The sequence below is a fragment of the Pelodiscus sinensis genome, chromosome 8 (assembly GCF_052426305.1).
Source record: "Pelodiscus sinensis isolate ZL-2025 chromosome 8, ASM5242630v1, whole genome shotgun sequence".
Classification (NCBI taxonomy): domain Eukaryota; kingdom Metazoa; phylum Chordata; order Testudines; family Trionychidae; genus Pelodiscus; species Pelodiscus sinensis.
In genome coordinates this window covers 56,315,951-56,328,711 of record NC_143059.1, presented here as the reverse complement: position 1 = coordinate 56,328,711, position 12,761 = coordinate 56,315,951, and the positions used below count along the sequence as shown (strand labels likewise).

At 42.4% G+C, this 12,761-nt stretch overlaps 1 protein-coding gene across 10 annotated transcripts in view; it reads right to left on the bottom strand.

Annotated features, from left to right (window-relative positions):
• Positions 1 to 1,588: 1,588 nt before the first annotated feature.
• Positions 1,589 to 12,761, bottom strand: part of FGFR2 (fibroblast growth factor receptor 2) — a 131,827-nt gene continuing 120,654 nt past the window's right edge. For all 10 annotated transcript variants that reach the window (XM_075935341.2, XM_075935342.2, XM_075935345.2 and 7 more), the window contains 4 exons: positions 11,053 to 11,123; positions 8,136 to 8,273; positions 7,618 to 7,723; positions 1,589 to 3,337 (listed from right to left, as the gene is read on the bottom strand). In XM_075935341.2, coding sequence (XP_075791456.1) covers positions 3,173 to 3,337; positions 7,618 to 7,723; positions 8,136 to 8,273; positions 11,053 to 11,123 — 480 coding nt within the window. In that variant the 3' untranslated portion in view covers positions 1,589 to 3,172. The remainder of the gene's footprint in view (positions 3,338 to 7,617; positions 7,724 to 8,135; positions 8,274 to 11,052; positions 11,124 to 12,761) is intronic.

Genomic DNA, 12,761 nt, shown 5'->3' with positions numbered 1-12,761 from the left:
AGAAAATCATCAGAAAAAGTCCTGATAGTGAGATTTATGAAACTGTAGAAAATTTCCCACGGTAAGTGGTAGAAGCCTATATCTTTGGGAAATTTAATGCAAGAATGAACAAAGCAGCAGCAAATATACCATAGGGAACAATCCTGAACTGACAGGCACTCGTTTAGATGACCTAATAGATCTTTTCCATTCAATTTCTATGAGTCTATGAATGGTTTAATTTCAGAGATACCCTGAAAGTGAGGAAAAACTTCCTCTCCAAAACAGAACCGAGGTGCCACAAGTGGATATTTACTGGACATTTTATGAATTCTTTGGGTCTGGACCAAGCATAGCTCTGGCTGGTAATGAATGCTTCGTGGATCTTAATAGCTCTTTAGGGCACTAAATGTCTATTTGCTATACATGTGTGGAGTACCTAGCGCAGGGGTGCTGACAGCCTCCGCGTGTCCCTGGGCCAAGTGGGGAGGAGCTGGCTTCATGCTCTTGGAAGGGGCGGGGCTTTGGTCAAAAGGGGCGGGGCCTTGGGTGGAAGAGGCAGGGCCAGGGCAATCAGCTCTCTGCACTGCTCAGAGCGCATCAGGTTGGCCCCCATTCAGCCCTCAGAGCCACCTGGCACTCGGGCAACAATTTAAATGACTTGGGGCTCTGGGAGTTGCTAATGCTGTTATTGCCCTGGACCCCTTTGAATCACTGCGCCCTGGGGCAATTGCTCCCTTTGTCTCCCCTTTCTTCCACCCCATCAGTAGGTCTGACCTAGCACAATATGACTGAGTAGCTAGATGTGAGTGGAATACAAAACAAATGTAAGGAACTGGAAATACACACACACACACACACACACACACACACACACACACACACCCCCCCCAACAAAGCGCGTTAATGTTTAAAAGGCATGTGTTGGAGGACTCTGACAAACTCTGCACCTTACCACACCAAATAAATATACATGTATATATACATACATACACACACATTGAACTGAAGCATCAGAATTGATTTAGCTCTTATGTTTCGTGTTTGAATCTAGGTAGCATTTAAAATCTAACTAATAATCTAACAAATTACTTCCCATGGAACTAATTGAAACCTGTCATTTAGGCAGACCTTCTTTTCATATGCTACATGTTAGAAAGATGCTCCAATTATTCCTAAAATTTTGCATAAGGTATCAAAGCAGGAATGTAAGGCAAAAATAAAAGATTTATCGCAATTTCCCTTCCTTTCTGAACACCCTTTGACACAAAGGATAGTACTCTTCAGATATTAATATAAATGCTTACTGGCTGGCTGGAATTAACAGAGAAAACTTTTCAGAAATAATTTTTTTGTTAGCAAATCACACAAAACATTTTCAGCTCAAACTAATATTCTGCAATCACCAAAACACACACAGACACACACACACACACACACACTCAAGTCTGTAAAATGATTCATGCTTATATGTGTGAAAGTTTGTTTACTAGCCCCTGTACTAAGAGAATGGTTTGCTGGTATGAGATCTACTATAAAGCCAATAAAAAGAATTGCTTGATATGCCCCTTCATTTTAAGTACAGGAAACCATTTTATAAGACACAGGATTAAAAAAAATAAGCTGCATGACATTTATTTTGTAATGTTAACATTAAAAAACATAGAAACGTTTTATTGTGGGTACAAAAGTTAACAGATGTTAATACTTTTTCCCAAAATTTTTGATAAGTAAATCAGTGTAATTTGCATTTGTATTACATGGCTATGTCAGTGTGAGTGGGTGTTTTGAAAGTAAAAACGCAATACTTTAAAACAAACACAAACAAAAGAAATGCAGTAATATTTTGTCTGACACCAGCAATATGCCTGATATTAAGGAACAATTTGGAAAAATATACTGGAGCCAGCATGAAATAATCCCTTAAAAGGATGGTAGTATTCCTATGGCAAATCATTATAACCTCTCTCTCTCTCTCTCTCTTTAACTTATGATACAATATAGGAACAGCCTGAAAGGCTACTATCAGGCCAGAAGATCTGGAACCCATTATCAAGTCAATGAAGACAATACTAGTTAATTTGATGCATGAGCAATACAGAATGGAAGCTCTACTCTTTTTAGAGCAGTACATTCTGCTATGGTTATAGGCAAGATAATGTCTTTCCTTACTTCAGGAACTCATTAAAGACTCTTTCCCCTTCCCCCCACCCGCCTTAGAATGAGTTTGCTATTTTGGCCTTAGAAAATGCTTTAGTGATAGCTACAAAACCCGAGATACAGAAAACAGAATACCTTCTTATTAAAGGATTTTTTTAAATATGGAAATTTTGATATTGATAATAACAATAATCTGACATTGAAGTTTCAAACACAAATAAATCAAAACCATAATTCTCCCCAAATTAGTAATATAGTGTAAATATTTCTTTTTTTAAAGATCTGACAACTACTAAAGTCTGAGCAATATAACTACTAGATCTCTGTGCTGCCTGCTTAGAAATGCCATTTAAATTACAAAAAACAACCCTATAAACGATTAATTGTTTTGTACATTACCAATTATTTAATAAATTAATGATATACCATTTTCCCTGAAAGCAAAAAGTATTTTCCACCTTTGAATGGTGAAAATTAAGAAATTCTGTGTAAGAACAGCATTTAGCAAATAACTGTTTAAAAAAGGACTAATTTGCTAGGTGGATTCGAACATCCATTTAAAATCAATACAAAAAATAATTCACTGTAAATATATAATATATATTTATACATATTTTGAATATATTTACATACATCCAGCACCTATATACTGCATTTGTGCTCTGTAAGTGTGTGCCAACATATATTTTCTTCAATATTACAAAATAAACAAGAAAGGCAGACTCAGAGTTTGCCTTAAGTCCAACTGGTCAATTGTACAAAGTCCACTGCATCTTGAAGCCAGCTAGAAAATTGACACGGTGAGGTACGTCCATACCCATCAACATTCTCCTTTTGGAATTGCTTAAGAGATCCAAACGATATAACTCTTTACACATGTTCTGACCATCTTCCTCCAAGATATTTTTTCTTATTATATTTCATATGTACAAACAGAAACATCAGGGTCCTGGAGAAAAGAGTTCTTTACTTATGGTAGGTAGGTTGTCATTCTTGTTTCTTTATTCCTCTGAGGAATAAGAATGCTTTCCTTTCATGTTTTAACACTACCATTTATGTGTTGGTACTTTGGAAGACAGGGTTCATAAGGCATTGGATCAGGAGAAAAAACAGAGTCATCACCTGAAGAACACGAACTCCTAGTGTCGGGATAACTGGGTGAATACTGTTCAAGGGGTCCACTGAGGTCCAGATATTCCTGTAAGGGAAGAGACAATGTTATTTATATAAATGACAATAGCACTATGCCACCTGACTTGGCTTTGTCATGAAACACGTATATTCACAGTCAAAAAAATGATCAAACAATTCTATGCTAAGAAAGTTTTGAATGTAACTCATCTAACTACTGCTTATACATCTGAAAGAAAGAGAGAAAGAAAGAGTCAGTCAGGCTAAGGCAGACAAGTCATTTATAACATGAGCATTAACCGCACCAGTGGAAATAAACACGCTCACCACATCAAAAGAGGACTTTTCACTTATAATGATAAAAATGAAATTTTCGTCCTAAATAGAACCATTTTTCTCTAGCATATGGCAATGATTTGGAGAAAAAGATACTTCCAGTCTCATATTCCTTTGGTCAGTTTGACTATCTGGTTTTAAATTCAGATTTAAACAAGTACTGCATGGACACACTTATGAGAACTGAAATGAAAAAGAAGTTATCCACATTCATTGGATTTTGCTACTCTACACTAAATATTCTAACATGTTTTTTTCTGTTCTTTCTTTTGTCTCCTCCAGCACCACTGGGGCATTTGCAGGGGTCTTCCAGGGAGTACATTAACTCATCTAGATATTTACCTAATTTTACAACAGGCTACATAAAAAGTATGAGTGAAGTCAGTACAAACTAAAATGTCATATAGAAAAAATGACAGCGTAAGCAAGCTCTCTGTAACAGCCTGCTGGGACACTTTCGTATTTTGATGTCTAATTCTGTAAGCCAGTAGTTTTTAAATGAGGCGACCAGGCCTGCTGATGGGGGTTACAGGGTACGCAGAAGGGGCAGTTGCTCTGGGGCTCAGAGATTCAAAAGGGTCCAGGGCTTCCGGCCGCTGTTGTTGCCACTACTGTGGCAGCAGCGGCTGGAACACCAGGCCCTTTAGAATTGCTACATTGTGCGCTGCAGAGCCCATGCCACATGCTCTGGCGGGGCCAGCAGGGGGTTGGGTGGGGTGAGTCACGCTACATCATCCAGGGAGTGCTGGGGTGCTGGCGCCCGAGGCCCCACTTCTTTCAGATGTACGGAGCCAGCCCCCTCCCCTATGCCCAGGGGTTTGGAAATCCTGATTGCTCCCCTGGAGTAGACATGCGGGGTATGTAAAGCAACTCTAACTCCTGAAAGGGGTAAAGCGGCCAAGTATGGTTGAGAACTACTGTCCTAAAGTAGCCATCAGTGATCAAACCATTGCAACAAAAAGGAAATAATCCAGTTTAATCCAAGATTCAGGTTCAGAAACTTGCGGTAGGCCTCCCCCCCGGCGCTTTATGAAATTGTCTTCTGGATACAAACATGCATAACTCAAAGACACTTGGGATAAAATACCTCACGTAACCTGTCCATTTGAATGGATCTGTGGATCTGATTTTGGTGCATGTATCATGCTTGTATATAAAGTTAGAGATTTGTGGTAGGGGATGGTTTAGGGTTTTAAATGTGCAAATGGAAGCCATCAAGGGTGTTTCCAATGCTCGGACACCTCAATGCCTGGGTGATCACCTGAAAAAACAGCCTCCTTTGTCCTTTAAATCTAAGCAGTGGTTGGTCTTAGCAAGACGTGAACAAACTAACTGGTAGGGTCTAATCAGGTAATTTTCCATGTAAGGGTGGAATATAGAAATAAAGAATTCCTGCCAGCGGAGGGCGGAGGCCATTGGGGCACAGTGTTATTTGCTTAAACTAAACACACGAGATCTTTTATGGGGAAGAGGCAATACGCCTAATTTATTGAGAATACAACAGTTTCAATCCTAAAAACAGGAGCGGCTTTGTGAGCCGCATTTTTGGGGGGGCAAGAGCCACATGCAGTTTGCAAGACGTGGGTTGACCATGGCTGGTGTAGAGGAAGGCATCATATGGCCAGCTCCCGGGTCTCTGATGGTCATATGGGCCAGAGCAGTGTGCACTCCGCTCCTATCCCAGACCGATGCCCCCCTCGCGTGGCGCCCAGCAAGTGCCCCCTCCTTCCCCCCTACACTAACATCTCTGCCGTGCTTCTCACTCCCCCACCCCCACCAGATGCGGTAGGGAGAGATTGTCCCCCGCCGGGCTTCCGTCCAAAGGAAACACCGGACATTTGATATATCTGGTATTTCCTGTTTTTTTTACCGGACGGAGCCCGCAAATACTGAACTTTCCGGGTGAATACCGGACACCTGGCAACCCTACCTGGGGAAGCAATCAATGTGTACATCCTCCTTTCGTTGTTAAAAGGGGCTTGTCTGAATGGTTCGATTGAGGTTCTGATCCCAGTTGGGGGTTGCTTCCCTGGATGCTATGCCTGAAACTGCATTCCCCTCAGATCTGAAGTGATTCAGTGTCTGCATTGCTCTTGGGGTGGGGGGGGGGGGGGAGAGGGCAGTGATCTCAGCTCTGTCCTGTGGGGGAGATTAGGAGATCTGGCCCAGCAGGACAGGGTGGTGAGAAGCCCCAAAGAGCTAGGAAGCAAGTGTCAGTGGCTTTATCAGCACACTGGGAAGGAGCCCCCAGGGGTCTTCTGTGACCGCACCCCATCACAAAACTTTTGCTAGAAACAGCAATTTTGGCAAGAGGATAAAGTTATTTTTTCCCTTGAACTTTTTCTCTTTCAACTCCTGGAGGGCAGCTGTATTCATGTAATGCTCTCTTGTCATTTGCTAAACCACAAGTTATGATCAGGCTGACGAGACAAATCTTATCTCTCTTCAATTTATACTGCAGCGGATACTTTCATTTAATTATTTGATTAAAATTATTTTGCAAAATCATATCTTACAGTGTCAGATCTTTGGAGTTGTAGTTTTAAAACGAGGGCAACATTGGAGGCTTTAAAACAAACACATGCACCTAGGAGGCAACAAAACAGTTCCTGCAGTTTTGATCCAACATAACTTCTTATTTCACAAGCAATTTTCTGACGGGCTGAAGACAGTATATACATGTATGTTAAAGACACAGCTCTAGAGCACCGGAATGGTCTGGAAATTTCTGACACAAAGGGAAGCAGGAAGTACTGGAACATACATGTGTATGAGAGAATTCTCATTTCATTTCTAGCTCAGTTTCCCAGATCCAAGAGTTTCACATAGTTCAGTTAATAATCTGGGTGGAGATCTTCACCTCTCCTACTCCAGCCCCTTTACAGCACATAGAAGAGCCAAAATGGTATAAAAGGGCCTAAAAGCCTCATATCAAGCTTGAGTAGAATAACTGGAGCTGGCCTGGTAGAATACAGTGATAAGGTTCCTCCAAAGACCCCTTGCAAGCCCCAGCGCAGGTATGGGGATGGGTGGTAGGGGGACATGGCAAAAGCACTGGGGAGATTATGGGCTGTCCATAAATTAGCTAGGTAGTCTGCAGTAACAAATCGGCTTCTGTAGACGCCATAGTCTCTAGAGCAGCCCAGTATCAGGAGGGTACAAGATGGCTTTAAGCCCCTTCTCTTCTTCTTGGGAATGCAGCGTTTACCCAAACCACCAAACTTGTTAATAGCTGTGATTTAGTAGTAAGAGAACTGAAATCATCCCTATCTCCATGTTTTAATGCATTGCTTGCCGCAACTAAAAGATTCTCAGACTTCTAAAAATTAGGTTTTAGAATAAACTAGAATCATGTATATTTTTTAACTGGAATGGTGCTAGAAGTTGCCCTTGTAGAATTGGATAGTTTCTCCATACTCCCCTCTGGGTTTTTGTTCTCTCAAAAGAACTATTTCAGTGGCCCAAATTAACTCCTAGACAGACCATCTGAAATTAGATCATTACTTTGGCTGCTTTTTCTGACCTAATTGACTGAGAATCAAATTAAGTTGGTGAATCCAGAATATGATAAAACTCCCCCCCCCCACACACACACAAAACGTAATGTTGAAATATCACTCTCCTCCCCCCCCCCCCCCACATTTTTCCTGGATGTTGATATGCTGAAAGCATTATGAGATATGCAAAGAGGTGTGTGTGTGTGTGTGTGTGTGTGTGTGTGTGTGGGTGGGTAGGTAGGTAGGTAGGTAGGTAGGTAGGTAGGTGTGTGTGTGAGAGAGAGAGAGAGAGAGAGAGAGAGAGAGAGAATGTCTTGTTACATAAATCAAAACCTCTAGAAGGAAACCATGACTTAATTAAGCCACCTACTTTAACTGTAGATGACCCCCAGAAGAAAACTGAGAAATAGAATAATAATAGAAATACAGCAGAGTTTCATATTTTAATACAATCCATTCATCTAATGAACTCCTTGTTCTGATCTGCTGACTAAGAAGTGAATAATTTACTTACCTCATTAGTTGTGAGAGTGAGAATGCGATCCAAGTCTTCTACCAACTGTTTAAAAGTTGGTCTCTGCGAAGGCACGGCATGCCAGCAATCTCTCATCATCATATAGCTGTATAAATATGCATTTCATTGGGTTAATTAGCCTTATATATTCCTGTTGCTTGTCCACTCAATTCACAATTACACCTGAACCTCTGTATTCCAGATGTCCCTGATTTGGGAACGCCTGTGGTTCGAGGTGTACACCTGTGGAGCGAGGTGTACAGCTAGTTCGGATTAGGAAGCCTAATCCGAACTAGCTAGTCCGTGCCACGTGTAGCCGCACGGACCGGGGTCCGACCCAGCTGGCATTTAAAAATGGCGCCGGCCGGCTTTATGCAAATGAAGCCCGGGAAATTCAAATCCCGGGCTTCATTTGCAACTCCGTATGACTACATTACCCCCCCTAGTTTGAACTAGGGGGGTAGTGTAGACATACCCTATGCTAGTGTTTTATTACTTCAACAAATAATGGTCCTTACAGTTCATTGGTGCAGTTGGCAGGCTTATCCATTCTGTGCCCTTCTTTAAGCAGCTTAAAAAGTTCCTCCACTGGAATTCCTGGATAAGGCGAACCTCCCAAAGTGAAGATCTCCCACATCAACACACCAAATGACCAGCTATGGAATAAAAGGTAACACAAAAGAGGCAGAACTGTTATTCCTTGTTACTTTCTGCAGCAGTTCTGTGTTTAAGGACCAGATTCTACCAGACTTACTGAGTAGAACCTGACCCCTCAAATACATCCATGGATTTCACTCAGATGATTCATAAAATAAGAACTACTCGATGTGAAAAACAGTGGCAGAAATTTGGTCCGAAGTTGGGCCAGAATGCAACAGTCCATCTTATTCAGAAAAACAGCTATGTATAAAATTAACGTTATGCATTTGCAACGTTATGCATCTGCTGATTTCAATGGGATGTAAGGAAATGTTTACATTTGATTGTGTGCATAAGTGCTTTGCTGAATAGGGACAGTCTTAAGCACATTCTTAAATGTTTTCTTGAACTGAGGCGCCTCTGTTTGATGTTCTCCAAATGTCCAAGTTGTCAGTTTTCAGGGCTATTGTAAATAGAACTGAAATTGTATCTTACAGTATAATTGTTTATAGAATACATATATGGAAGAGAGGTTGGAAATGTTATGACAGAACATTTCTCTTTCAAAAATGCCAATTCATTAAAAACAAAATGTTCCAGTCATGTGTCATTTTTGGCCATTATTTTGTAGGAAACCAGGCAGGAAACCTTAAGGAGTTTTGGAGCTCAGCACCTAGAAGAACCTTGGCGAATGGGAAGATTATAAAATATAGACGATAAAATGTATTTGTCAATGTAAGAACTATATGCAGACATAGGGAGAACTTCCATTGCAAGTTTGCTCAAAAGTTGCTAAAATTAAACTCTGTTTTAAATATAAAATGGGGCTCGTGGTGCTGATTACCAAATCTCTAGCTATGATTGAAAATCCCAGCTCTTGTTTATACAATAAACAATAGCTCTTGGCTTTAACCCTTCAATTCCTCATATGGTGTACATGGTTGTTGCACTCCTATTTAAGTGCAAGAGGAGGTTACATATCAGGGTGGGGAACCATTTAGGTCAGGGGCCACACACAATGGAGAAGCAAACAAAAAAACAAACAAATCCTCGCTGATGTGGCCCTTGACTGAGAAGGAGAAAGACACTCCCCACATTCCCCTGCCACACCACAGCCTACAGGGGCCCAGCTTAGTAGATTTTGTGTGCTCCAGCCCTATGGGGTGAAAGTGTGTATGGTGGAGGGAAAGGGGGGGGGGGGTTTGGAGTGCTAGCGTGGGCTCCCCAGTGCTAGGAGGGGGGGAGCCCCAAGCCTCAGGGGCCAGATCCAGGCAAGCCAAGGGCTGTATCTGGCCCTTGGGCCTGAGCTTCTCCACCCCAGTTATATAGAGATGCAAGTAGTCTGATTAGTGCGGGATTAGACACCTTCCTGTCCTGTCCCCTTTTAATTTTAACTAGGGATGTGAAATTTAGGTGACTTTAGTAATCAAGTAGAATTTGTATTGACTATTCGATTACTTGATAGGGGAAGGCAGCCAGCTCAGTCCTGGTGTGCACCACGACCAAACCCTGCTGCAGCTCTGCACTTTAAAAGGCAGCAGAAGCTGGGCAGCCTGCTCCCCCGCTCCTATTGTGTTTTACATTGCAGAGCCACAGCGGAGTTTGGTCTCCAACCTGGCACAAGAAGGGACATTTAGGAGGAGTCAGGTGGCCCCACTCATTCCCTGCTCGTGCTGTGCCGGGGACCAAACTCTACTGCATCTCTGCAATTTAAATCACAAGAGGAGCCAGGGGGGCAGGCTGCCCGGCCCCTACTGACTGGCTGCTCTGGCAGGGCCACAGCTGGGTTTTGTCCCTGCCAGAGAAGCCTCCCCTGCTCCTCTGATAGATTATCAGTATCTGTAAGCTGGCTCCCCAGAGACAGTGGGGGAGGGAGGGGTGTTTGCAAGTAGTCAACTCGACTACTCAATAAGCTTAAGCTTATCGGGTAGTCAACTAACCGACTACTCTCTTACATCCCTAATTTTAACCTTACAATTCCTCAGGCCTGTGTAGCAAGAAGCCCTTGTGGGTTAATATCTTCTCATATAAAAATAAAATGTGAATTTTCCATCAGCACTTTGTAAAAACAATGCTTAAATATGAACAGTGTCAATTAGCACAGTGATTCAGAGACCCAAAATGACAGAAAAAATGGGCTCTTCTGCTTAAATCAAGACAAGTATAGAAGTTTGTTCTACTGTCTAGAAAACTTTCATAGATAGTAAAACAAAGTTATGTCAGCTAGATAGAGTGGGGACACTTCAAAAAAGTTTCTTCCAATTTTAGAGATATAATTTATTCCAGTTATTTCCTGCACTTCAAAACAGAGAAAATTTCTGGAAGCAGTAATATCTGTAAAATTAAAATGAAGTTTTCAAGGTAGCCCACTGTCTGATTTACCTAAATCAAAGACATTTTTAGCACAAATTTCATTAACTGAATATTTCAGGATTATTTCCTTTAAAAAGAAATAGAACAAAGTTCAGAATATTCCCAAAGCCAGGCAAATTAGATAGATGCTTTGTAACTGCACATCCGTAAATAAGTTCAAGGGGGAAAAACTTCCGCACTGATAGAAGGAGGTTAGCATTCTCCACCTTTCATGTCCTTTGAAGCCAGGCAGATTAGTAACAGAGCATTGGTTAGCAGTCTAGCATAAAATCCTTACTTTCTAAGAGCAATGTCTGCTCCTTCTATTAATATGTGAAACAGAGAAAGCAAACAGTTAAGGTTTGAAGAAAGCAGGAAAAAATATATAAAGATTCACTAAACTGTAACTAAAATAGAAAAGCTAAACAAAATAAAGTTACTTACACATCACTTTGATGTGTGTAAACTCTGTCAAACAGGGCTTCTGGAGCCATCCACTTTACCGGGAGCCGGCCCTAGTAACATAAGCGGGAGGGGGATGGGAAATGAGATACATTGAATTAAAATTGTAGTTATTCACAAGGCCATGTCAGCAATGAGAATTCTAAAATATTTAATTCTGTAATATCAAAAAGCACAGGACAATGAAAGCAGTGTTTACCTCAGTGTTCTTAGAGAAAACAGACTTATATCCTCCAGCCCCCAGACGCAAATAAACATATGTAAATTTTTCAGACAAAATGAGCTAAGGCACAGAGGTTTCATAGAAAGGACTCTTCATGCCAGTTATCTCCCACATTGCCTTTCAGTAGGAGGAAGAGGAGGAAAGACTTATAAGGACTATAGGACACCAAATGAAATTAATGGGTAGCAGGTTTAAAGCTAATAAGCGAAAAATTCTTCTTCACACAGCGCATAGTCAACCTGTGGAACTCCTTGCCAGAGGAGGCTGTGAAGGCTAGAACTATAACAGAGTTTAAAGAGAAGCTAGATAAATTCATAGAGGTTAGGTCAATAAAAGGCTATTAGCCAGGGGGTAGGAATGGTGTCCCTGGCCTCTGTTTGTCAGAGGCTGGAGACAGATGGCACAAGACAAATCGCTTGATCATTGTCTTCGGTCCACCCCCTCTGGGTGACTTGGCACTGGCCACTGTCGGCAGACAGGCTACTGGGCTACATGGACCTTTGGTCTCACTCAGTATGGCCAATCTTATGTTCTTATAAAGAGTGAGTAGCCTGATATGGGTGAGCCTTACCCAGGGGCCCTCTGCAAATATGAACTTCAGCAATTTTTAACTAGTAGACTAGCACAGAGGGACCAATTCACAGGTGAGATTAGGGTTAGATTCACATCCATCCTGCCCCAATGGCCCAACCCAGGCATGGTGGGCCCAGTGGAGATGCAATGGACTAGAGGCTTGGCATTTCTAGAGATGAGTCTGCAGAGGGGTAATGTCTTGCTTCGAGGTTGATGGTAGATTCTGTTCCCTCCATGACAAAGAGTATGGGGCTGCCCACACAAAGCCCAGTTTCCCCCTTAAAAGTGCAATGGATGCTACAGGTTGACCCTCCTAAATCCGACACTCTCTGGTCCGGCAACATCTGTAGTCCGGTAGGACCACAGATGTTGCTGAACCAGAGAGCTCCGGTCCCGGGAGTGCGAGCCAGTTAGGAGCCCAGCAGCAGGGAGCCCCCCAGCCAGGTAGGGCAGCATCAGGACCAATGAGAGCCCCATCTGGGTGCAGCAGCAGCGGAGCAGCCAGGGAGCCCCGGCCAGGTTGGGCAGAAGCAGGGCCTTGGTAGTTGGGGAGCTTCTTTGCTGGAGAGCCTCAGACAGCTGGCAGCAGCAGGTGAGACCCCAAGCCCTCTAGTAGCCAGGCTGGAGCCCATTGGCAGTGGGGCCTGAGAAGAGCCAGCCAGAGGGGCAGTGTCTTGGGAGGCCAGTGGGAAGGAACCTCCCATGATCCGGCAAATTCCCTGAGGGTGACAGACCAGGGAGGTCCAACCTGTAGCTTAGAAACTTATTTTTAAGAATTGACAACTTAACGTACTAAATCATTTTAAAATTTTGCACTGACACAGAAACTTGAATCAGAGGCTCTCAAAGCACTTTGCAAAGCTCCCAATGACTTCAAATGGACATTTGGTTGCTC